At 40.0% G+C, this 26,453-nt stretch overlaps 1 protein-coding gene across 2 annotated transcripts in view; it reads left to right on the forward strand.

The window, feature by feature from the left end:
- The first annotated feature begins 1,454 nt into the window (after positions 1 to 1,454).
- LOC125080084 (solute carrier family 22 member 9-like) overlaps positions 1,455 to 26,453 on the forward strand; it is a 35,066-nt gene continuing 10,067 nt past the window's right edge. The window contains exons 1-6 of one of the 2 annotated variants that reach the window (XM_047693920.1): positions 1,455 to 1,590; positions 1,729 to 2,135; positions 3,066 to 3,169; positions 13,745 to 13,899; positions 13,998 to 14,166; positions 15,133 to 15,256. In XM_047693920.1, the coding sequence (XP_047549876.1) occupies positions 1,476 to 1,590; positions 1,729 to 2,135; positions 3,066 to 3,169; positions 13,745 to 13,899; positions 13,998 to 14,166; positions 15,133 to 15,256 (1,074 nt within the window). In that variant the 5' untranslated portion in view covers positions 1,455 to 1,475. The remainder of the gene's footprint in view (positions 1,591 to 1,728; positions 2,136 to 3,065; positions 3,170 to 13,744; positions 13,900 to 13,997; positions 14,167 to 15,132; positions 15,257 to 26,453) is intronic. The other variant, XM_047693921.1, reaches the window with a different exon arrangement.

Here is a 26,453-nt window from a genome sequence, read left to right on the forward strand (position 1 = left end):
TAACCATGGCTGAGCATCTTCCCAAATTAAGGACAAACACCACATCGAAATCAGTGGCCCAAAGGAGACTGATTTCTTTCAAAAAGAGACACACACATCCAGGTAGAAATTGTATCATTGTTGCCAGAGTTCGGGGGCAGGTAACCAGGATTGCATGTTAAGTCAATAGAACGGATTCTTTTGGGAGGTGATGAAAATGTTCTAAAATGAAGTAATCGTTATAGTTTCTGAGTTTTCCCAGATTTTAGACTTAGCAGAAAAAAATACTCCAAAGCAGCTATTAAATATGTTCACAAAATACGTTTGAGAACGAAAGACAGACATGGGAACAATGACCTGAGGGGATACGTCAGTAAAGAGAACGCATGACTTGGAAGGTACAGTTGCTGAAGTGTTAAACCCACCAATTGTCTCAACGGTTGATCAAAATGGTAGCAAAACAGAATCATCGAACGTGAGGCTGGGGCAGGAGGGTAGCGTTATGTCCCACAAAGAGCAGAAAGAAAACACACTGGCGAATTCTCCAAGACAGCGTAATGGCCTTTGAGGAACAGAATGTAGCCTTTTCAGATTGGATTCTTTGATCTAATAATTTACATTGGCGGCTCATCCATGTCTTTTCCTGACTTGATAGCTCATTTTGTTTCTTTTCTTCTTTTTTAGGGTGATAACCCCTTGTCTGGGTAGACCACAGTTTATTTACCCCTTTCACCCCCCGAACGGACATCACAGTTGCGGCCAGATTTTGGCAGTGAGGAGAAAGCTGCTGCACACATCCCTGTGCAGGGTTTTTGAGTGGACGTAAGTTTCCATTTTATTTGGGTAAATACTAAGAAGCATGACTGTTCCCGTATTTTCTGTTCAGTTCCTCCATAGCCTATTGCGTGTTAGCCACGTGAATGTTTTGTAATATCGGAGGGTCATTATTTCTGTTCTTCCGTCACCGACTACAGGAAGAGACCCTTAGAGACCGTGTCTTATCCACTGCTGTGTTCCCAGCATAGAAAAGGTCCTCACAAAAGTTATCTGAAGGAATCAATAAGCCTGTGGAAGTCAACCTCTTTAGGAACTTACCACTGCCTTAGCTTCTGCCCTCTGTCACTCTCCACTCTGCCCACCTTTCGAGTTAACTTATTTTTAGTGTGAATTTGTGGTCCTATTTAAAGTGAAGCAGAGGGTCACTTTCTACCAGGGAAGGATTGCACCATACTTCACGTGCTTTTGTTTACTCGGGGTTATTTTCATTAACTCTTTTAATCAAAATCAGTACTACACTAAATCTTTAGGACTTTTCATGGGAAAATCAAAAAAGGTTCCCTTTTGGGGCTCTCAAGGGACACATTCTGCAAAGAACTAGGATCCTTGTAGTAGGTTTATTCTGTGTTATTTACAGATGTGGGGATCAAAGTCCAGTGCCATTTCAGGGCACTGCTGACGAAAAGACTTTTCACGAGGTGCACCTTTAAACAGTGCTGATGGTCAGCTGTTGGAAGCATCTCAGCAAAATACTTCTCTGGGACTTTAAAGAAAACGGCTACCCGCCTGATCCCCAAACAATTTGGAAAATCAGCTTCCGTGGCCCTGGTGGAGGTAAAGTGGAGCCCATTGAGGAAAAAGTGGGGTCAGGATCAACACACACTTGGTGTGACATAGTGAATGGAGACCCTTTTCCCTTTGATTTTTTCTAAATAAAGTCCTTTTGCCTTCCACGGGGGATCACTTGTTCAGCCTCGATGGCCTTTCAGGACCTCTTGGATCAAGTTGGAGGCCTGGGAAGATTCCAGATCCTTCAGATGGTTTTCCTTAGTCTCTCCAGCCTCATAGTGTACCCTCATGTTTCGTTGGAGAACTTCACGGCAGCCGTCCCTGATCACCGCTGTTGGGTCCACATCATCGACAATGACACTGTCTCTGCTAACGGCACTGGGATCCTGAGCCAAGAGTCCCTCCTGAGAATCTCCATCCCACTGGACTCAAACCTGAGGCCAGAGAAATGTCGTCGCTTCATCCATCCCCAGTGGCATCTCCTTCACCTGAACGGGACCTTCCCCAACACGAGTGAGTCAGACACAGAGCCCTGTGTGGACGGCTGGGTGTATGACCAAAGCTCCTTCCCCTCCACCATTGTGACTAAGGTAAGACATCCGTTTACCTTTTTTTTTTTTTTTTTTTTTTTTTTTTTTTTAAAGATTTTATTTATTTATTTGTCATAGAGCGAGAAGCGAGAGTGAGCACAGGCAGACAGAGTGGCAGGCAAAGGCAGAGGGAGAAGCAGGCTCGCTGCCAAGCAAGGAGCCCGATGTGGGACTCGATCCCAGGACGCTGGGATCATGACCTGAGCCGAAGGCAGCTGCTTAACTAACTGAGCCACCCAGGCGTCCCATCCGTTTACCTTTTGTGAGTACACAGTCTGGGTGTTTAGAGGCAGCACAAATAATGACCATGCTTCAAGCCTTTAATCACCATATAGGTGTTCATTCTTCATTATTTCAGGAAGTATTCTTTATTAAATGCCACTAATTACGTATTTAATGAGTCTCAGGACTAAAAAGTATATGTGACCTTGCAATTATATGGCTTTTATTCTTAGGAAGACCAAAGTTTAAGCAAGGAATTTATGTAATGGGTTAAACTTGTTACGCTTGTGAATTAGAAACATCAGGTTATTTATCAAAACCTGTGGCTGTGCCCAGCCACAAAGACTGTGCCCGGGAGCAGCCATGCGAGATCTGCGGTAAAACTCTGCCATCGGTGAAAGTTTAAAGCTTCTCCAACGATTGCATTCTGAGGCCAAGTTTGAATCACTGCATATGAAATGAAACAAGGCATTAATGTAGCCAATGAGTTTAGATGAATCCTTTTAGAGGAAGTTGTATTTCGGCTGACACTTGAATGATAAAGATCAGCTAATGCAAAAAAAAAAAAAAAAAAAAGGAAGCTGGAAAGGAAGAAGGCAGCCTGATATAAAGAAACATAAAATTCATTCGAGTAGCTTCAATCAGGTTTCCACTGAGGGGTTATGAGGTGCTATACAGCGCTCCTTTGCCGGTTTCCTTCTCTTCCAGTGGGACCTGATATGTGAATCTCAGTCACTGAAATCAATGGCCAAATTCTTATTCATGGCTGGAATGCTGGTGGGAAGCATCATATTTGGTCATTTATCAGACAGGTGAGTGTCTCTGGATCAAGGGAGTATTTTGTTGAACCAACACATCATTCTTCCATGAAGACACACTTATTGTCAATTACACTGGCCTGGGGGCTTCTGTGGTCCCCACGGATATAGAAACCCATGAGGGTTCACAGTCAGTGTAGCAGGTACTATCAGCTGTGACTGCCACATACAGGACACAGAAACAGCATCTCCGTCAGACATGGGAACATTTTCGGACAGGGTTTAGAGAGGAGGTGACACAGCATGTGGTTTAGGAGGTTGGGGAAAAGTTACCTATGGGAACAGAGAGGATGTATCATGACATAAGATTTGGGCTATTTGAAGACACAGATACGTAAAATGATGTCCCAGACTTTGGCCAGGAAGGCGTGTTCAGTGCCTCCTGGATGCTGAGAGCTGAATGCTTATGGATTTCCAGAACATGGTCACCATGTCCCTGTTTCCCAAGTGTGATGGGTAGGCATTCCTACTAAACTTGTTGTGTCCATAAAAATATGTCTTGATGGTATACGGAAAACATGTTTCCAGTGACCTTGATTTTTGTTTTTGCAAAAACAGCATTTTAAAGGTAAGTTTTCAACCATGTAATTAATCTAATGACAACTGCTGTCACCATTTGTGGTGTTAGAAATTGGAGAATCCTGTGACTGACAGTACCACTTCTGAGTTAGACAGCCAATTGCCAGCACCAGGCATGTCTCCTCTGGGGGTTATGGAGAATTAAGGTTCCCCTTTCCACTTACCAACATGATGTCATCTGTTACGTCAGCTGGAAACTGTGAACTCTGAAGGTATGACAGTAAATGTAGCTTTTAATAGTGTTCCAAGTCAGAGTGTCCATTTCTAATGGTTCCATAACACAGAACCACCCACTTACAGAAATAAAAATAAAACCATATCTCTGTGGCTGATTCATTTTTTGAAAAGAATTCCAAGATCATTCAGTTGGTAAAAAACAGCCCTTTCAACAAATGGCTCCGTGACAACTAGATATCCACATGCAAAATAATAAAGCTAGATCCTTACCTAAAGCCATAATAAATGTTAACAAAAAATGGGTTAATGACTTAAATACAAGAGCTAAAACCATAAAACTCTTAAAAGAAAATGGGGGCGGTGAATCTATATGACTTTGGGTTTGGCAACGAATTCTTTGTTATGGCACCAAAACCATGAGTGATGAAAAATATCAATAGACTGGTCTTCATCAAAAATTAAAAACTTTTGCACCTCAAAGCACATTATCAAGAAAGTGAAATGATAACCTATGTAATGGGAGAAAATATTTTTGTAAATCAAATATAAGCCATAAAAATAGGAAAACAGACCAATGGAATGGGTTTAGTATTCGGCATATATGAAGAACTCCTACTCTAAAAAACAAAAAGACAAAAAACCCAAATTTTAAATGAACAAAGGACTTGATTATACATTTCTTTAAAAAAGATGTACAAATGGTGCATAAGCACATGAAAAAAGTGTTCAACATCATGATATTGAAAACAATGTAAGTCAAAGCCATAGTGAAGTACACTTCATACCTACTAGAATGGCTATAATATAATAAAACAAGATGGTGGGTGCTCCTGAGTGGCTCAGTCGGTTAAGCCTCTACCTTCTGCTCAGATCATGATCCTGGGTCCCGGGATTGAGTCCTGTATTGGGCTCTCTTGCTCAGCGGGGAGCCTGCTCCTCCCTCTCTGGCTCCCCTGTACTTGTGTTCCCTCTCTTGCTCTCTCTCTCTGTCATAAATAAATAAAATCTTTAAAACAACAACACAGCAACAACAACAAAACCAAGATGGAAAATGTCATGCATTCACAAGGATGTAGAGAAATTGGAAGTCTGCTGACAGGAAGGTAAGATAGTACGGCCACTGTGAAAAAATACTCTGGCTCCCCTGTACTTGTGTTCCCTCTCTTGCTCTCTCTCTCTGTCATAAATAAATAAAATCTTTAAAACAACAACACAGGAACAACAACAACAAAACCAAGATGGAAAATATCATGCATTCACAAGGATGTAGAGAAATTGGAAGTCTGCTGACAGGAAGGTAAGATAGTACAGCCACTGTGAAAACTACTTTGGAAATTCTTTAAAAAGTTAAATGCAGAGAAACCATATGACCTTGCAATTCCATTGCTAGGTATAAAACCAGAAGAATTGAAAAAGCGACTCAAACAAATATTTACGCAGCAATGTCAATGCAGCATTATTCACAACAGCCAGAAAGCAGAAACAACCCGAGTATCCATCAATGGCTGAAGGGATAAAAGGGGATGTGTACATCCAATGGAATGCTTTTCAGCCATAAAAAGAAATAAAGTTTTGGCCCATACTATAATACAGATGAACCATGAAAACTTTATGCAAAGCAAAATAAGACAGACAAAAGAGGACAGATACTGTATTCACTTCTATGAAATAACTAGAATAGGCAGATACATAGAGAAAAAGGTAGGTTAGAGATACCAGAGGGTGGGGGAAAGAGGACTGGAACATTATTGCCTAATGGATACAGAGTTTCTGTTGAAGATTTTGAAAAGTTCTGGCAGTGGATAGTGGTTACACAACATTGTGAATCTAGCTAATACCAGTAATTTATAACTTTAAAGTGGTGAAACTGGCAAATTATATTTTTTTACATATTATATTGCAATGAAAAAGGAACAAAACCAAGAGAATAAGAAGACAAATCACAGGCCAGGAAAACGAATACTTGCAAAAGATTTATCTGAAAAAGGGATTTTTATCCAAAATATAATCTTTTTTTTAATTGTGTTATGTTAGTCACTACGGTACATCATTAGTTTTTGATGTAGTGTTCCATGATTCATTGTTTGTGTATAACACCCAGTGCTCAATGCAATGCATGCCTCTGTTAATACCCATCACCCGGCTCACCTATCCCCCCACCTCCTCCCTTCTAAAACCCTCAGTTTGTTTCCTGGAGTCCATAGTTTCTGATGGTTCAGCTCCCACTCCAATTTCTCCCCCTTCATTTTTCTCTTCCTTCTCCTAATGTCCTCCATGCTATTTCTTATGTTCCACAAGTAAGTGAAACCATATGATAATTAACCTTGTTTGAATTATTTCACTCAGCATAATCTCCTCCAGTCCCATCCATGTTGGTGCAAATGGTGGGTATTCATCCTTTCTGAGGGAGGCATAATATTCTATTGTTCATATATACCACATCTTTATCCATTTGTCTGTTGAAGGTCATCTCAGCTCTCCAAAGTTTGTCTATTGTGGACATTGCTGCTATGAACACCGGGGTGCAGGTGCCCCTTCTTTTCACATCTGTATCTTTGGGGTAAATACCCAGTAGTAGAATTGCTGGGTCCTAGAGTAGCTCTATTTTTAGTTTTTTGAGGAATCTTCAAACTGTTTTCCAAAATGGCTCCACCAATTTGCACTCTCACCAACAGTGTAAATGGATTCCCCTTTCTCCACAGCTTCTTCAACGTTTGTTGGAGCTTTGTTGTTTCTTGCCTTGTTGATTTTTGCCATTCTAACTGGTATATGGTGGTATCTCAATGTAGTTTCGGTTTGAATTTCCCTGATGGCTTATGATATGGACACTTTTTCATATGTCTGTTAGCCATTTGTAGGTCTTCTTTGGAGAAGTGTCTGCTCAAACCTTCTGCCCATTTTTTGACTTGATTATCTGTTTTTTGGGTGTTGAGTTTGAGAAGTTCTTTATAGATCTTGGATATCAGCCCTTTATCTATAGTGTCATTTGCAAGTATCTTCTCCCATTCCGTAGGTTTCCTCTTTGTTTTGTTGACTGTTTCCTTTGCTGTACAGAAGCTTAGCTTTCTTCATAATTGTCAAACCTTGGAAGCAACCACCATTCCTTTCAGTAGGTGAATGCATAAATAAACCATACTACATCCAAACAATGAAATATTATTCTGTCCTTAAAAGCTAATGAACAGTCTAGCTATGAGAAAACATGGAGGAGTCTTGGATGCATAAAACGAAGCGAAAGCCGATCTGAAAAGGCTACACGCTGCATGATTCCAACTCTGTGACATTTTGGAAAAGGAAACACTGTAGAGGCAGTAAAAAGATGAGTGGTGGGCAGGGGAGAGAGAAATAAATAGGCACATTACAGAGGTTTAGGGCAGTGAAACTACTCTACAGGAGACTTTAGTGGTGGGTACCTGTTAGTATACATTTGTCAAAAAGCATAGAATGTACAACACCAAGACTGTACCCCAATGTAAACTATGGACTTTTGGGGATAATGATGCATCAATGTAGGCTCAATTATATCAAATGTCTCACTTGGTGCAGGATATTGATGGTTAGGGAAGCTGTGTGTGCAATGGGACAGGATATATGGGAAATCTCTGTACTTTCTGCTCAATGTTGCAGCCAACTTAAAACTGCTCTAAAAATAGTCTATCGTAAGGAATAACATGGAGGACATTAGGAGAAGGAATGGAAAGTTAATTGGGAGAAATCAGAGGGGGAGATGAACCATGAGAGACTGTGGACTCTGAGAAACAAACTGAGGGTTTTGGAGGGGAGGAGGTGGGGGGTTAGGTGAGCCTTGTGGTGGGTATTAAGGAGGGTATGTATTGCATGGAGCACTGGGCTTGGTGCATAAACAATGAATCTTGGAACACTAAAAAAATAAAATAAGATGGAAGAAAAAAAGAATTATAGCTTATACCAAAAAAAAGTCTATCTTTAAAAAAGAAATACAAAAAGTAGTTTAATAAAGAAAAGAAAAAATAAGAAAATGTGGATCACAAAGCCTAAAATGATAATTATCTGGCTTTTTACAGGAACTGTTTACTGCTTCCTGGTGTAACAGCACTCTGAGGCTCTTTGTTCATTCTCTCAAATCATTATTTCTCTCTGCTCTTCCCCTTCTATAACCCCTATTGATCTATCTTCACATAGTCTCTCTCCTGTGTCCACATGATTGCTAAATCCATCCATGAAATTTTTCGTATTAGAAACTGCTTTTTCAGCTCTTGAATTTCAATAACTTTGGCTTACCTATATTGCCATCCCTATGAGAATGTCTCTTTCTAAGCTTTGCATTTCATAGGTTAAAATCATAGTTTATTTCTCTTTGAGAATAGTTATACAACCACTTTAAAATCCTTGTTGGTTAGTCCCAAATTTTGTCTACTTTCAGCAGAAATCCAAAAGATTTCCATTCTCTAGGGAATGGAGTTCCATTTTCTTTGTTCTTCACATAGCAGGATATTATGAATTATATCTTGAATATTATAAATATGAAGTTGTGAAGATTCTATTTTCCATTATTACTCACCAGTAATACTGATTCCTTTATTTTAGCAGATAATTTTCAAGCCTCGGACTGAACTAAAATCTATTTCCTTTCTTTTTGAAGATTTTATTTATTTATTTGACACAGAGAGAGATCACAAGTAGACAGAGAGGCAGGTGGCAGGGGTGGGGGTGAAGCAGACTCCCTGCTGAGCAGAGAGCCTGATGAGGAGCTTGATCCCAGGACCCCAAGATCATGACCTGAGCCGAAGGCAGAGGCTTAACCCACTGAGCCACCCAGGGGCTCCTTTTTTTTTTTTTAAGGTTTTTCCTTTTTTAAAAAAAATTTTTATTTATTTATTTATTTGAGAGAAAAAGAGTGGGGGGAGAGAAGCAGTCTCCTGCTGAGCAGAGATCCCAACATGGGGCATGATCCCAGGATGCTGAGATCATGACCTGAGCCAAAGGTAGAGGCTTAACCAACTGAGCCACCCAGGCACCACTAAAATCTATTTCTATGCAGAAGTTCCAACCTCAGTTCAGATCTTTGTCTGTAGTTGACCTGCTCTGAGCTTATTCTGCATGTACTTACTCTAGGGGCTATTTAGGGGATGTGTGGTAGACACAATTGAAGGATCCTCTCTTTGCCACTTTCCCTTGCTGGGACCCTCACTCCCTTTGATGTTCCCAGTTTCCCACCTTCTGTGACCTGGTTCCCCAGATCACAAAATGCATGCCATTCACTTCTCTCACTGTGTGGATTGCCCCTTATTCTAGGCTAATAGCTCTGGAAATAGGATCTTCCTTGTATTGGTCTCCATCTGCCCTCTTCGACAAGAGCAAACACTCCCCACCACAATCTACCTGCTTCTGTTCACTCTTAACTAAGCTCAGGTAGTTGCTTTTTGTGCTCTGTACATGTGTCTTTTCTGAAGGAGTGAAAGACAAGCAGTAGGGTTTAAGACCTTATTCCTGTAACCTGAAATGTACCCATCAGAGCCTTTTAAGAGGATTATTATGATAGAATATTTTTAAAATATCATTCTTGATGCTCCATTGCTAATTAAGTGGGAGAGCCAGAGTGGTGGTAGGGAAAGCATTTAAGAGGCTGTCAAAATAATCCTCAGGAAAGATGACGGGAGTTTCAATTAGGAAGGTGTCTTGAAATGGTAACAAGTAGCTCTCTTTGGAACATACTTGGTAGGTAGATGCAACAGTTTCCTGATGGTTTCTGGTTTTTAAGAAGGAGGCTTTGGTGTGGCAAAGAGAAGATCAAGGATTGTATCTGTATCTTCAACCAGAGCAAATGGATACATGCTGATATCATTTATTGAGATGAAGGAAAATAGGAAATGAATCATATAAGAGTAGAAAGTTAAGACTTCTGTTTGGGGTGTAATAAATTGGAAGTGCCTATTAGTCATGCAGCAGGAGATTTCAAGTAGGGGAAAAGAGTGCTGAGTATGGACTTGCTTGAAAACAGTCTGTCCCAAATATAACCCCTGGCCAAGATTATACTCATCTAATAAATACCCAAGCTGCCATCTTCCCATGACTGTCCCATTAAAAGGGAATATATGGCCAACCAAGGAGATTCTAAAGTTTTATTTATTTGAGAGAGATAAGTGTCAGGGGAGGGGCAGAGGGAGACAGAGAGAGAGAATCTCAGGCCGACTTCCTGCTGAGTAGGGAGCCCGCCAAGAGGCTTGATCTTAAGAACCTGAGATCATGAACTGAGCCAAAATCAAGTCGGACACTTAACCAACTGAGCCAGCCAGGCATCCTTAGAAACTACTTGTGTTTTTTAATACATGCATGCTAAAAAAAACTAGGAGTGATGTGTCACGTGGTTTGTAACTGCCATTCAGATGGTTCAACAGAAAAGAATGTGTGTGTGTGTGTGTATTCACAAAGGCAAAGAAATACAGCAAATATAGCAAAATGCTCTCTAGTGGTGAATCTGCTTGAGATTTACAGCAGTGTTCATTGTAATATTCATTTAAACTTTCATGTCTGACAATTTTCAAAATAAAGAGCTAAAAACAAGTCCACTCAAGTGGGAGCCACATACATCAGATATATATGTTTTAAATAAAATTGGTAAAAATGTATAGGTAATTTTGTAACCTCTTTTTATGCATATGTTTACAGTTCTACATCATGTTTTCTTTTCCAATTAAAAAAAATTTTAGACAGAGTCTTGGGGGGAGGGGCAGAAGAAGAGGGAGAAAAAGAATCCTAAGCAAACTCCACACCCAGTGTAGAGCTTAACTTGGGGCTCAATCTCTTGACTCTGAGATCATGACCTGAGCCAAAACCAAGAGTGGGACATTTAACTGACTGAGTCACTCTGGCACTCCTCAAATAAAATATTTTTTCAAATGAAGTTGAGAAAACTATACCAAAAACGATATACACATACAAAACTTCTCTAGTTACATCATCAAACACAATTATTCTAACATTACTGTGTTAGCCAAGGTAGCTAGTTACAGTAAGAACCCTAGAATCAAAATTGGGATTTTAATAAAATCATGATTCTCACTGTCCTCACAGTGTGGTATGGGTCATGTGGTCCCCCATCCTCTGAGCAGTGGCTCAGGGAACCAGCGTCTTCCATTGTGTGACTTTTTCATCTGCACCTTTTTTGTTTCCAGCCATGCTGTGAAAGAGAATGAGCAGGACCCAAGTGGACCTTGTATGAACAGGCCTGGAAGTGGCCTTGGTCACTTCTCTCCACAATCCATGGTCAGAATGCAGACCAGTGACTCTAACTTAAATAGAAAGCCAGGAAGAGTCATCCTCCTCAGCATCTGGGGAAAAAAATGGTGAACATACAACCAAATTGCACAATCAATAATTAATGAAACAATCATCTTCCTATTTTGCATGGCACAAATTGTTCTTCCTTTGACTATCAACCACAGATGGTTGAATTATACTCATTTCATGAGACAGTGTCCTCATTAGTTTGGCCATGAATTCCTTTCATGTTTGTATATATGTGTTTCATTTTTTTCCTTATGTCCCAATCCCATTTCCTTCTTCCCAACAGGGGTCATTATAATGCATTAACTGTATTTCTTTAAATTCATATGTGCTTTTTTCAAAATAAATGACATTGGTTTACATATATTTTAATTCACAGAGGTATGTAAATGAGTTTTTAAAAAGATTTTATGTATTTATTTGACAGAGAGAGAGATCACAAGTAGGCAGAGAGGCAGAGGGGTGGGCCCTGTTGAGCAGAGAGCCTGATGCGGCACTCAATCCCAGGACCCTGAGATCATGACCTGAGCTGGAGGCAGAAGCTTAACCCACTGAGCCACCCAGGCACCCCTGTAAATGTGTTATTATCTTATACTTTCTCTTTTGTACCCATTGCTATGCTTTTTGAGGTACATGCACATTTCTATGTATAGAAGTATATATAGAATGAACTTCTAGTTCATTCTTCTAATTGGTGCATGGTGCTCTATAGTGAAGATCCATGATGATGTTCCTCATGCATTTTTTGGTGATGGACAACCAGACTGTTACCAAATGCCTGCTGCTCTAAATATCACTGTATTTTAAAGATTTTTTATTTTGTTTATTTATTTGAGAGAGAGAGTGTGCAAGAGCAGGGGAAGAGGGAGAAGCAGACTCCCTCCTGAGCAAGGAGCTGGACATGGAGCTTGATCCCAGGATCCTGGGATCGTGACCTGAGCAGAAAGCAGACACTTAACCAACTGAGCCACCCAGGCGCCCCTAGATATCACTACATGATATATCTTTAATACAGCTGCTTTTCATTTTGACTGACCAGACTTTCCAATAGTTGTCATTACATAGTTTCATTAACCATAACATTTCTTTACCTAGATTTTATTCCATTTCAAATTGAAATGCAAGTGTATGTAATATAAATACTCAGAATATAAAAGATTTAACACTATGTTATAATGGAAATATTCTGCAAGCATAGCAAGGATTTCAGGGTTTTTGTGCAATCCCACTGGTTGTCCATTCCTGGTCATACAGAACCAGCACAAGTGTCTCATCCACATTGTCCAGAGAAAGGTCCTCTCTCCCAGAAAACTGAAACACTGAATTCTCCTTCCTTTTTAAAAATACCTTCTTGGGGTGGCTCAGTTGGTTAAATGTCTGCCTTTGGCTCAGGTCATGATCCCGGAGTCTTGGGATCGAGGCCCACATCGGGCTCCCGCCTCAGCGGGGAGTCTGCTTCTCCCTCTCTCTCTGCCTGCCACTCCCCCTGCTTGTGCTCTCTCTCTCTCTCTCTCAAATAAATAAATAAAATCTTTTAAAAAATAAATAAAATAAAAATACTTTCTTCTCTGTTTCTTTACCCTCATCTTACCTAATCTTTTCCTCTGACAATTCACTCTGAACTAAGTTCTCTGAGTTGTGGCTCCCTTCCTACTTTAGAGAAACATTTTCTAGGCCTATAAAGCCAGACTGAGCAGAGATGGGCTCTAATGCAACCCATTGGCAAGTTTACTGTATTGTTCCCTGGATGTTCCTTTCATATAGTGTGTTCATGACCTGCATGGTCCCAGAGTCCCAAGTATAGATTTAGGTCTTGTCTTAGTGAGTTCAAGCTACCACAATAAAACACCAGAGACCAGGGGGCTTAGACAACATAAATTTATTTTCTCAAATTCCAGAAGCTGTGAAGTCCAAGATCTAGGTGCAGAGAGATTTGGTTCCTGGTGAGAGCTGTCTTCCTGACTTCACGACAGCTGCCTTCTTGCTATAGCCTCACATGGCAGAAAGAGGACAGCAATCTCTCTTCTTATAAGGGCACTAACTCCATCATAAGAATCCCCTTCTCACAACCTCATAGAAACCTAATTAGCTACCACAAAGCACATCCCCAAATACCTTTTCACTGGGTATTAGGTCTTCAATATATGAACTGGGGTGGAGGCAGGGGATGCAACTCAGTCCATGGCAGCTCCCTTATGTTCTAGACACTGCACAGAATCTAGTGTGTCATCTCTCTCGGTTAGTACAAGGGACCTATGTGATGTGTTAAAATTTCCAGGATTGCAATCGGTCTCATATGGCTTCAGTGTGTCTCAAAGTTCTGGTAACAGACTGGGGAAGAAGCTTTGTTACACTCAGTATCTATTTACAAACAGGAGGGTTACTTCTGGGATGATCTCCTGATGACTAGCTCTTGATTTTTTTAAGTTCCAAGGGTAAAGTTTCATTTATCAAAACATGCACTAAATTTCAAAGTGTGCCTTCTTTTTGTTAATTTTCCCCACAGGTTGCTCTTATTCCCCCATCTAACCTGTTCCCGTTCCTCAGGTTTGGGAGGAAGTTAATTCTCAAGTGGTGTTTCCTCCAGCTGGCCGTTGCTGACACCTGCGCAGCCTTTGCGCCCACCTTTGTCATTTACTGTGTGCTACGCTTCCTGGCTGGCTGCTCTACCATGAGCATCATGACAAATAATATTATGCTGCGTAAGTAAACACGTGGCGTCTTTGACATTTTCCAAGCCTGGACTTTGACTTTGAGATTCCATCTTGGAATTCAAAATCCTGTTTGTGTTTTCTGTCAGTTGTAGAATGGACAGTGCCCCGATTCCAAGCCTTGGGAATAACTGTGGCAGTCTGCACGCCTTGCGTAGGACAGATGATCCTAGGAGGACTGGCTTTTGCCATTCGAGACTGGTACACCCTTCAGCTGGTGGTCTCTGTACCGTTATTTGTCTCTTTTCTTTTCTCAAGGTAAAGGCTTTATTTTTCCCTTTGTGTTAGAGGATCCTGGGATGCAAGATACATGGAATCAGGTCCTAAGAATTCTGTTTGGTTCTTAGTTAAGAACTCAAGCACATGCTCTCTTAGTAAGGTTCCTATGCATACTTCAAGAAACTGAATGGGTAGAGTTGCCAGATAATTTCAAGGACACTCAGTTAAGTTTGAATTTCAGGTAAACAACAAAATCATTTTGTATAATATTCCAAATATTGCGTGGAGCATAGCTACATTAAAATTATTCACAGTTTATGTGAAATTTCTCCCTCTCTCTCTTTTTTAAAAGATTTTATTTATTTATTTGACAGAGAGAGGTCGCAAATAGGCAGAGAGGCAGGCAGAGAGAGAGAGGAAGGAAGCAGGCTCCCTGCTGAGCAGAAAGCCCGATATGGGGTTTGATCCCAGAACTCTGGGATCATGACCTGAGCCGAAGGTAGAGGCTTTAACCCACTGAGCCATCCAGGTACCCCGTGAAATTTCTCTTTATCTGAGAGTTCTGTATTTTTATTTCTCAGCCTGATAGAATATAGGGTGTCTTATTCAAGTAAAATTTCAAATAAACAACAAATACTTTGCAGAATGAGTAGGTCCAAAATATCGCATGGGAGATGGATATACTCAAGAATTACTCATAGTCACTGTTTATCTAAATTCAGATTTAACTAGACACACTATTTTTATTTGCCAAACCTGGAAATATTCCCCAGAATAAGAGTGAGGGGGCAATATGACTCCTGCTTTATATTGCCAGTAGTGAAAAAGTACTGCATGGAGAGGTCATCCTCCCAGTTTTCTAGTTATGGTAAAGGAGAACATAAGTTTGTGTTTCCTGGTTTAACAGAACAAGAGGTAGATATTAGATGGGAAGGGAGAGGCATTTTAGGACAAAGCATATGGACACATGAGAGACTTGGCTGCACCTCTGTCTTCTTTGATCAGGTGGCTTGTAGAGTCTGCTCGGTGGCTGGTTGTCACCAACAAATTCGAGGAGGGCTTAAAGGCACTGAGAAAAGCTGCACACAGGAACGGAAGGAAGAATGCTGGAGAAGCCCTCACCGTGGAGGTGAATAGGAAGAGGAGTGGGTTATGGGGTATAGGAAACCTGTGACCTTGGGGTCTATAAGGTGAATAAAAGGTGGGGACACAGTTCTGGCTTCGGGTCCTCTTACCTCATTGTCCTGGTTCTCAGTGGCCATCCACGTTGTCTGAGTTGATATAAAGAGAATATCCTGTTGCTGGGAACTGAACACAGATATTTTTACTCAATAAGAGCAGATAGCTCTTAGTGTTTATGATCATAAAGATTGTGTATTTGTTAAAGAAAGTAACACAAATGAAACCATTTCTTTCCATTCATATTCTGATCGCCTTTTTTGAGGATAGTAAGACCAGTAGAAGGGAGGCTTAGTGACCATGCAAAATAGAGCATGGCAACTTGGTCATATACTCTTTCACTCATGGTAGTTACCCCGTGCCTCCCTGGGCCCCTCTGTTCTCTCCAGGAAACATGGCATTGGTCACAATAGTCCACACCTCTGCTTTGTGGAGTTTACATTCTATTTATTACAAGTTCCAAGAGCATGACAAGTTCCCGAGAAGTCTCCCCGGCCAACCCTGGGCCTGGATGACAGTTATTGTTGTGTATCATTAAGTAAACCATTCATCATATCATGAACATGTACATTATTTATCAAAAATTTATAATGTGCTAGTCATGTGCTTGATCCTAAATTGCAGTACGGGACGGAATCCCATTTTTATTAGTATTAGTATTTATTAGTTTAGTATTAATAAGAGAAAAATCAGGACATCTTAAAATTAACACATATTATGAGATCTGGCTTCTTAAACTTTTAACTGTATGATAACAGTGTTGTTAATTGTAAATACAATGATCTCTCAAACTTTTTCGTCTTACATGACTAAAACTCTATACCCATTGAATAGCAATCTCCCATGTTCCTTCTCCCTGGTCTCTGGTAACCACCATTCTATTTATTGTTTTATTTATTTTAATATTTTATATACTTCATATACGTGGAATTGTGCAGTATTTTTCCTTCTGGGACTGCCTTATTTCATTTAACAAAACTTCCTTGAGAGTCACCTGTTGTAGCATCTAGCAGGACTTCCTCTGTTTATGAATGAATCAAATTCTGTTTTTATGTATGTGTCACATTTTCTTTACCCATTTATCCACTGGTGGACATTCAGTTGATTTCCTTGGTTTGGCTATTGTGAATAGTGCTGCAGTGAACATATGTGTGCAAATATCTCAAGATCCTGTTTATAATTCTTTGGGGCTTAACTTTAACCTTTCTGTTTGCAATGGTAGGGGGATGGAAAGGATTCTCACAGAGACAAGGAACCATCATCTTCCCCTGTTTAATTGAAAAAGGAGAGGATTAGGGTATTGACAGTCAAAGAGGAGCAATAAAACATGTTTGAAGACATGTTCAATGGCACATCTGAAGAATTTTTCTTTTCTTTTTTTTTTAAAGATTTTATTTATTTATTTGAGAGAGAGACAGTGAGAGAGAGCATGAGCAAGGAGAAGGTCAGAGAGAGAAGCAGACTCCCCATGGAGCTGGGAGCCCGATGTGGGACTCGATCCCGGGACTCCGGGATCATGACCTGAGCTGAAGGCAGTTGTCCAACCAACTGAGCCACCCAGGCGTCCCCTGAAGAATTTTTCTTAAAACCACTTTATGCGAGTGATGAATAGTGAGATTCTACCCCTGAAAGTAATAATATGATATGTTAACTAACTTGAACTTAAATAAAATCTTAAAAAAAAAACCAACTCTATGGAGGTATGACTAACATACAAAGAGCTGTACGTATTTAATATATACAAGTTGATGAATCTGATAAGTACACATCCAAACGTCGGCACCACAACCCATGCAATAAACATATCCATCATCACCTGAAACTTTCTCCTGCCCTTTTTATTCATTATTTTTGTGATAACACTCAATACAAGACCTACTAATAGCAAATTCTCAATATATAGTATAGCACTGTAACTAGAGACACTATGCTATACAGTGGATCCTTAGAACTGATCTCACATAAGTGAAACTTTGTACCCTTTGACAAGTATTTCCCGGTTTTCCACACCCCCAGCATCTGGCAAATACTATTCTGTTCTCTGCTTCTTTGTTTCAGATCTTACATCTTAGTCTTTAACCCTTTGTGAGTTGATTTTTGTGTACAATGTAAGATGTTTCCGGTTTCAATCTTTTGCATATCAGTATCTGTTTTCCACAACACCATTCACGGAAAACACTATTCTGTGCCCAGTGTGAATTCTTGGCACCACTGTCCGAGATCAAGTGACCGTGTTTGCTTAGTCTAATGCTATTCTGTTCCATTGGGCTATATGTTTGTTTTTTTACTAGTACCATAGTGTAGCTTTGTAATATATTTTGACATCAAAACATGTGATGCTTCCGGTTTTGTTTCTGTTCATAAGTTCTTTGGTTGTTAAGGGTCTTCTGTGTTTCCATATGAATTTTAGGATTGCTTTTTTTTCTTTTTTAAATTTAATTAGCCCACATACAGTACATCGTTAGTTTCAGATGTAGTAGTCAATAATTTATCAGTGCTTGCGTTTTCTTTGTTCTAGTGAGGAATAGCTGACAGACAACGTTGCATTGGTTTCAGGCACATGGCATACTGAGTCAACAACTCTACATTATACTATGCCCACAAGTGTAGCTGCTGTCCCCATACAGTGCTAGCACCCCACCATTGGCTATAAGCTCCATGCTGTACTTCTCTACTTCATGACTTATTCATCCCATAACTGGAAGCCTATACCTCCCACTCCACTTCATCAATTTTGCCCATCTCTTCACCTCCCACCCCTCTGACAACCACTGGTTTGTTTTCTATATTTACTGATCTGTTTCTCCTTTTTGTTTTGTTTTTTAGATTCCAAACATAAGTGAAAATGCATGGTGTTTGTCTTTGTCTGACTTATTTCACTTACCATAATATCCTCTAGGTCCATCCAGATTGCCACAAATGGCAAAATCTCATTCTATTTTTATGGCTGAGTAATATTCCATTAATATATATGTCATATACATACATATGAATTATGCACATACCACACCTTCTTTATCCATTCATCTATCAGTGGACATTACATCGCTTCCATATCATGGCTATTGCAATAATGCTGCAATAAACACAGGGGTTTTCTTTGGGTAAATGTTTAGTAGTGGAATTACTGGATCACATGATATTTCTATTTTTAAAATTTTTAAAGATTTATTTATTTATTTTAGAGAAAGCGTGAACATGTGTGTGAGCCAGGGAGAGGTGGGGGCAGAGGAAGAGGGAGGGAAATCCTCAAGCAGACTTCCTGCTGAACATGGAGCCAAATGTGGGGCTTAATCCAGGGACCCTGAGATCATGACCTGAACTGAAATCAAGAGTCAGATGCTCAATTGACTGAGCCCCCATGGTGCCCCTCTATTTTTAATTTGTGAGGAACCGTCCATGCTGTTTCTGCACCAATTTATATTCCCATCAACAGTGTTATATCCTCTTATTGAACTGCTCCCTTTATCATTAGGTAATGCCCTCTCTGTCTCTTGTTACAATCTTTTTTTTTATGTTTTTTACACTATAATATTAATACATAAGTTAAATGGCAGAGAGTTTAAAACAATGCTAGAAACACCAGCTTGTTTCTCGAACATAAGAGTATGCCAGCCTCGAACTTAACCACAGGATTTCCGTTTTGTATCCTGATGAAATATAATTTACTTATTTATTTATGTTATTTTTTTTAATTTTATTTTTTATAAACATATATTTTTATCCCCAGGGGTACAGGTCTGCGAATCGCCAGGTTTACACACTTCACAGCACTCACCATAGCACATACCCTCCCCAATATCCATAACCCCACCCCCCCTCTCCCAACCCCCTCCCCCCATCAACCCTCAGTTTGTTTTGTGAGATTAAGAGTCACTTATGGTTTGTCTCCCTCCCAATCCCATCTTGTTACATTTATTCTTCTCCTACCCCCTTAACCCCCCATGTTGCATCTCCTCTCCCTCATATCAGGGAGATCATATGATAGTTGTCTTTCTCCGATTGACTTATTTCGCTAAGCATGATACCCTCTAGTTCCATCCACGTCGTCGCAAATGGCAAGATTTCATTTCTTTTGATGGCTGCATAGTATTCCATTGTATATATATACCACTTCTTCTTTATCCATTCGTCTGTTGATGGACATCTAGGTTCTTTCCATAGTTTGGCTATTGTAGACATTGCTGCTATAAACATTCGGGTGCACGTGCCCCTTCGGATCACTACGTTTGTATCTTTAGGGTAAATACCCAGCAGTGCAATTGCTGGGTCATAGGGTAGTTCTATTTCCAACATTTTGAGGAACCTCCATGCTGTTTTCCAGAGTGGTTGCACCAGCTTGCATTCCCACCAACAGTGTAGGAGGGTTCCCCTTTCTCCGCATCCTCGCCAGCATCTGTCATTTCTTGACTTGTTAATTTTAGCCATTCTGACTGGTGTGAGGTGATATCTCATTGTGGTTTTGATTTGTATTTCCCTGATGCCGAGTGATATGGAGCACTTTTTCATGTGTCTGTTGGCCATCTGGATGTCTTCTTTGCAGAAATGTCTGTTCATGTCCTCTGCCCATTTCTTGATTAGATTATTTGTTCTTTGGGTGTTGAGTTTGCTAAGTTCTTTATAGATTTTGGACACTAGCCCTTTATCTGATATGTCATTTGCAAATATCTTCTCCCATTCTGTCAGTTGTCTTTTGGTTTTGTTCACTGTTTCCTTTGCTGTGCAAAAGCTTTTGATCTTGATAAAATCCCAATAGTTCATCTTTGCCCTTGCTTCCCTTGCCTTTGGTGATGTTCCTAGGAAGATGTTGCTGCGGCTGAGGTCGAAGAGGTTGCTGCCTGTGTTCTCCTCAAGGATTTTGATGGATTCCTTTCTCACATTGAGATCCTTCATCCATTTTGAGGCTATTTTCATGTGTGGTGTAAGGAAATGATCCAATTTCATTTTTCTGCAATTACAATCTTTTTTTAAAGTCTATTTTGTCTGACATAAGTATTGCTACCTGGCCCCCCTTTTTTTCTTTTTGCTTCCATTTGCATGGAATATCTTTTTCCATTCTTTCACTTTCAGTCTGTATGTTTCTTTAGGTCTGAGGTAAGTCTCTTGGAAACAGCATATGGGGGGTGGGTCTTGTCTTTTATTTATTTATTTATTCATTTATTTATTTTTGATCTTGTCTTTTTTAATCCATTCTTCTACCATATGTCTTTTGATTGGAGCATTTAGATGATTTACACTTAAAGTAATTGTTGATCTAGATGTACTTATTGCCATTTTGTTTATTGTTTTCTGGTTGTTTTATTGTCTTTCTCTGTTCCTTTCTTCTTCTTTTGTTCTCTTTTCCTGTAATAGATGACTTTCTTTAATGTTTGCTTGGCTTTCTTTCTCTTTATTTTTTGTGTATCTATTACAGGTTTTTGGTTTATGGTTTTCATGAGGTTCATATATAGCATCCTAAATATATAGTAGTCTATATTAAGTTGATGACCACTTAAGTTTGGACACATTCTAAAAGAACTTCCTTTTTATTTCCTTCTCCACATTTTATGTATATATCACCATGTTTTACATCTAATTATTGTGTGAGCCCCCATAACTAATTCTTTTTAAAATTATGTTATGTTAGTAACCATACAGTATGTCATTAGTTTTTGATGTAGTGTTCCATGATTCGTTGTTGCATATGACACTTGGCACTGACACCCAGTGCCAATTCTTTACATGTAATTGATTTTACTACTTTTATCTTTTAACCTTCATACTAGCTTTGTAAGTAATTGCCCTCTACCTTTACTGTATGTTTGCTTTTACTCATGAAATTTTTTCCTTCCAGAATCTTCTCACCTCTAATTATGGTCTTTTCTTTTCCATGTAAAGAAGTCCCTTTAACACTTCTCACAAGGCCAGTTTATTGGTGATGAACTTTTTAAAAAAGATTGATTATTTATTTATTTATTTATTTTATAGAGAGAGCACATACACATGTGTGGTGGCTGATGCAGAGGGAGAGGGAGAGAAATCTTAAGCAGACTCTGTGCTAAGCACAGAGCCTCACACAGGGCTCAATCTCGTGACCCTGAGATCACGATCTAAGCTGAAACCAAGAGTCAGATACTTAAACTAGGCCCCTGGTGCTGATGAACTTGTAAAACTTGTTTGTCCGGGAAACTCCTTATCTCTCCTTCCCTTCTGAATGGTAATCTTGCTGGGTAGAGTATTCTTGGTTGTAGGTTTTTTTTTTTTTTTTTTTTTTTTTTTTCTTTTCAACACTTTGACTCTATCATGTCACTCCCCTCTGGCCTGCAAAGTTTCTACTGAAAAATCAGCTGATAGTCTTATGGGGTTTCCCCTGGTATGTAACTAGTAGCTTCTCTCTTGCTACTTTAAAAATTCTTTCTTTATCTTTAATCTCTGGCATTTTAATTATTGTGTCATTGTGTGGAACTCCTTGGGTTCGTCTTAATTGGGGCTCTCTGGCTTCCTTAACTTGGATATGTGTTTCTTTTCCAGGTTAGGGAGTTTCTCAGCAATTATTTCTTCAAATAAGTTTTTTTTGCCCCTTCCTCTCTTTTCTTCTTCTGGGGCCCCTATAATGTGAATGTTTGTTCACTTGGTGTTATTCAAGAGATCCTATAACCTATCCTCATTTTTTAAAAATTCTTTTTTATTGTTGCTTTCAGTGTGTTTTCCATTATCCTGTCTTCCAGATCACTGACATGTTCTCCTGCATCCTCTAATCTACTGTTCATTCCCTCTAATGTCTTTTTCATTTCAGTTCTTATATTCTTTAGCTCTGATTAGTTCTTTTTATATATGTATATTATATATATATATTTTTTCTTTGTCAAAGTTCTCACTGAATTCATCCACACTTCTCTCCAGTCTGATGAGCATCTTTACGACCACTACTTTGAACTTATCAGGTAGATTGGTTATCTCCATTTCATTTAGTTCCTCTTCCGAGGTTTTGTCTTATTCTTTCATTTGGAGCATGTTCCTCTGTCTCCTCATTTTACTTGGATTTTTATTTATTTATTTATTTTTTAATCTATAAACATATATTTTTATCCCCAGGGGTACAGGTCTGCGAATCACCAGGTTTACACACTTCACAGCACTCACCATAGCACATACCCTCCCCAATATCCATAACCCCACCCCCCCTCTCCCAACCCCCTCCCCCCATCAACCCTCAGTTTGTTTTGTGAGATTAAGAGTCACTTATGGTTTGTCTCCCTCCCAATCCCATCTTGTTTCATTTACTCTTCTCCTACCCCCTTAACCCCCCATGTTGCATCTCCTCTCCCTCATATCAGGGAGATCATATGATAGTTGTCTTTCTCCGATTGACTTATTTCGCTAAGCATGATACTTGGATTTTTGTGTTTGTTTTTATGAATGAGGTGGAACACCTACTTCTCCTAAACTTGAAGGAATCATCCTGTGTATGGTTATTGCCTGTGTAGGCTCTCTGTGCCTGGTGACTTGTGCTGGATGGCTAGAGCTGTGGCTGGTGTGGGCTAGGGACCCAAGGGCACTCTGTGGGTTGTCCCTGGTGGGTTGCCTGGCGCTAAAGTGGGAATGGGCCAGGGTGTCCCAGGGCTCTCCATGCAGAGGGCTCCCTGTAAGGACAGCTGAGCTGAAGTGAATGCAAGCCTGGGGTTCCTGGGACTCTCCATGCAGAAGACACCCTAGCAGGATAGCTGAATCTTAAGCAGTGACAAGCTGGGGTATTCTCTGGTGTCTCTGCACAGAGAGAACCTTGGTTCTCTGTGTGAGCTCTGAAGCTGAAGTGCGTGCAGGCTAGGGAGTCCCAGGACACTCTGTGCAGGGGACACTGTGGCAGGCCGGTGGGAGCTGAGGTGGGTTCAGTCCAGATAAGAGGTGGTCCAGGGCAGTTCACTCAGGAGATGCCCTGGAAAATCATTTGGGACAAAGGTGGGTTTAGAATGGGAGGTCCTGGGGGTACTCTACACTGGGGATTCCCTGGTAAGTCATCTGGAAACAGAGTGGTGCTGGCCTGGAGGGTTCAAAGTGCTTTGCACCTGTGTCATATAGATGAGACAGCTGGAGCAATAATGAGTGTTGGACAGAGGTGTCTTGGTGTGCACCACACTGGGCCACCTTGGTGGGATAACAGGCTGGTGTGGGCTAGGGGTCCAGGGCTTACTGAGACAGCAGACTGGTGAAGTTGCCTGGACCCTGCTCCCATCTGCACTATCAAGGTTGTAAGGAAATGTAAACCCTGTTGCTTGCCAACTCCTCTGACCTGGAAAGAGTTCCAGCAGCTCCCCTGCCATTTGGCAGAGTTGTAAGGCTTAACCTTTTATATTTCATATGCTCTTTTAAACTGGCTTTTTTTTTCTGTGCCCCAGGGCAGACAAGTCTGCTCATAGTCCCATTGCAGTTTGCAGTGTCTGAGATGGGAACTCCCTTTGTTATCGTGTCTCCATTTCTCTTGCCATTCTCTGTGTGGTCTATCTTTTCTTGTGCAGAAGCTGTTCAGTCATCCCTCAGATCTTCTCCAGGATTAATTGCTCTATAAAGAGATATAGATCGGTGTGTTCTATGAGGGAGGTGAGTTCGGGGTCTTCCTATGTTGCCATCCTGGACTACTCAGGATTGGTTCTTTCTTTTTTTGTTGTTCTTTTAAAAAATTATTTGATAGTTCATTCTAAAGGATTTGATGCATTTTACAACATTCACATATGTGAATCACTTGTGAGGAAAACAGAAATCAAAATTTAAAAAACATTAAGACTGTATAAAGAATAACACTAGCGGTGCCTGGGTGGCTCAGTGGGTTAAGCCTCTGCCTTCGGCTCAGGTCATGATCTCAGGGTCCTGGGATTGAGCCCTGCATCGGGCTCTCTGCTCAGCAGGGAGCCTGCTTCCCCCCTCTCTCTGCCTGCCTCTCTGCCTACTTGTGATCTCTCTGTCAAATAAATAAATAAAATCTTAAAAAAAGAATAACACTAATGCATAGACAAAAAGATTATATATATATATTCTCCACATGTATTTTGAATCCATCCAGCCATTTTTCAACTCCACTGCTACCTCTATAGTCTGCATCCTTCTTCCCTCTGGCCTAGTTTCTCTCCCACCTCCACTGTTGCTCCATTTTCATCCCTTGCTCAGAAAGTAGCTAGAGTGGGGCACCTGAATGGCTCATTCCGTTAAGCATTCAACTCTTGGTTTTGGCTCAGGTCATGATCTCAAGGTCCTGAGATCGAGTCCTACTCAATCCCCATCAGGCTTTGTGCTCAGTGGGGAGTCTGCTGGAGATTCTCTCCCTCTGCCCCTCCCCCACTTGTGCATGCTCTCTCTCAAATAAATTAAATTTTTAGGGGGAAAAAAAAAAAGGAAAACAGCCAGAGGATACTTTAGAAACATAAGCCTGATCCTCTAAACCACCTTCTCCTGCCTAACAACATCTATAGATTCTCTCTTGAATTTAGGATAAAAGTCAATGTCCCTACATATGACCCACTAAGCCTTTTGTGGTTTGGTGATGACAACTTCTAGCAGCCATTGTTGATTTTGAGCTGTCAATTAACTATTTGTACTTCCTAATTGCAACCTAGTTTTCTTTTAGGGAATCACCTCTTTACCTTTGGATAAAACAGTCTGGTGGAACCCTCAGTCTGGTGCCCTGTCTTTTCCTAGGCATGGGACAAGCTTTTCTTTTCTTTCTTTCTTTCTTTCTTTCTTTTTTTTTTTTTTTTTTTTTTGCAAACATATCTTAAGAGCAAGGCCAATAGATGCTCTGAGAATGAGTTGATGGACAGAGGTAAAAGTTGGTTAAAGTTGATTGATCCAAGAGGCAAGTACCCAGACCTGGACATACCTACTACAAGACTCTTCTTCCTGGACTTCCTGCTCCTAGCACTTTGGAGATTCCTGAATCCCGCCTATTTGAAATCCTTTCCATCAATTCAGGATTGTTTTCTCTATTTTATTAAATCTATAGATCACTTTGGGTACTATGGGTATTTTAACAGTATTAATTCTTTCAATCCATGAATATGGGATATCTTTCCATTTTTTATTTGTCTGCTTTAATTTGTTTCTTCAGTGTTTATAATTTTTAATATACAAGTTTTTCATCCCTGGTTAAGTTTATTTCTAAAGACTCTATTACTTCTGAATTTATTGTAAACAGGATTTTTAAAAAATACCACACCCAAGGTGGAGCCCAGTGTAGGGCCTGAACTCACAATCCTGAGATCAAAACTTAAGCTGAGATCAGGAGTTGGATGCTTAACTGACTGAACCACCCAGGTGCCCTGAACAGGATTGTTTTCTTAATTTCATTTTCAGATAGTCTGTTGCTGGTGTATAGAAATGCAACTGATTTTTGTATTTTGCTCTTGTGTCCTGAAACTGAATTCATGTATTGTTTCTAACAAAATTTGGAGGTGTCTTTAGGGTTTTCTGCATAAAAGATCATGTCATCTGCCAACAGAGATAATCTTTTTTCTTCCTTTCTGATTTGAATGCCTTCTGTTTCTTTTTCTTATCTAATTGCTCTGGCTAGGACTTCCCAATCCTATGTTGAATTAAAGCATCATTCTTGTCTGGTTCCAGATCTTAGAGGAAAAGCTTTCAGTTTTCCACCATTGAGTATAATGTTAGCTGTGAGCTTTTCATATATGACCTTTAAGGTAAGTTCCTTATTTCTTGAAAGTTTTTAAAATCATGGATGTGGGTTGAATTGTGTCAGATGTTTTTTTACATCTATTGGGATGATCATATGTTTTCTAACCTTCAATGTTTTCTAACCTTCATTCTGTTAATGTGGTGTATCACATTTTAAAAAATTTGCATATGTTGAATTATCCTTGCATCCTAGGAATAAATCCCACTGAGTCATGTGTGCAGCGTGTGTGTGCTGTTGAAGTTGGTTTGCTAATACATTGCTGATGATTTTTTCACTTTTGTTCATTGGGGATATTGCCCTGTAGTTTTCTTTCCTTATGGTGTCTTTGTCTGACTTTGGTTTCAGAGTCATACTGCACTCATAAAACAAATCTGTTAGTGTTTCCTCTATTTTTTGGAAAAGATTGAGGAGGATCAGTGTTCATAACTTACATGTTTGGTAGAATTCACCATGAAGCCATCTGGTGTCAGGCTTTTATTTCTGG

The sequence above is a fragment of the Lutra lutra genome, chromosome 10 (assembly GCF_902655055.1).
Source record: "Lutra lutra chromosome 10, mLutLut1.2, whole genome shotgun sequence".
Classification (NCBI taxonomy): Eukaryota; Metazoa; Chordata; class Mammalia; order Carnivora; family Mustelidae; genus Lutra; species Lutra lutra.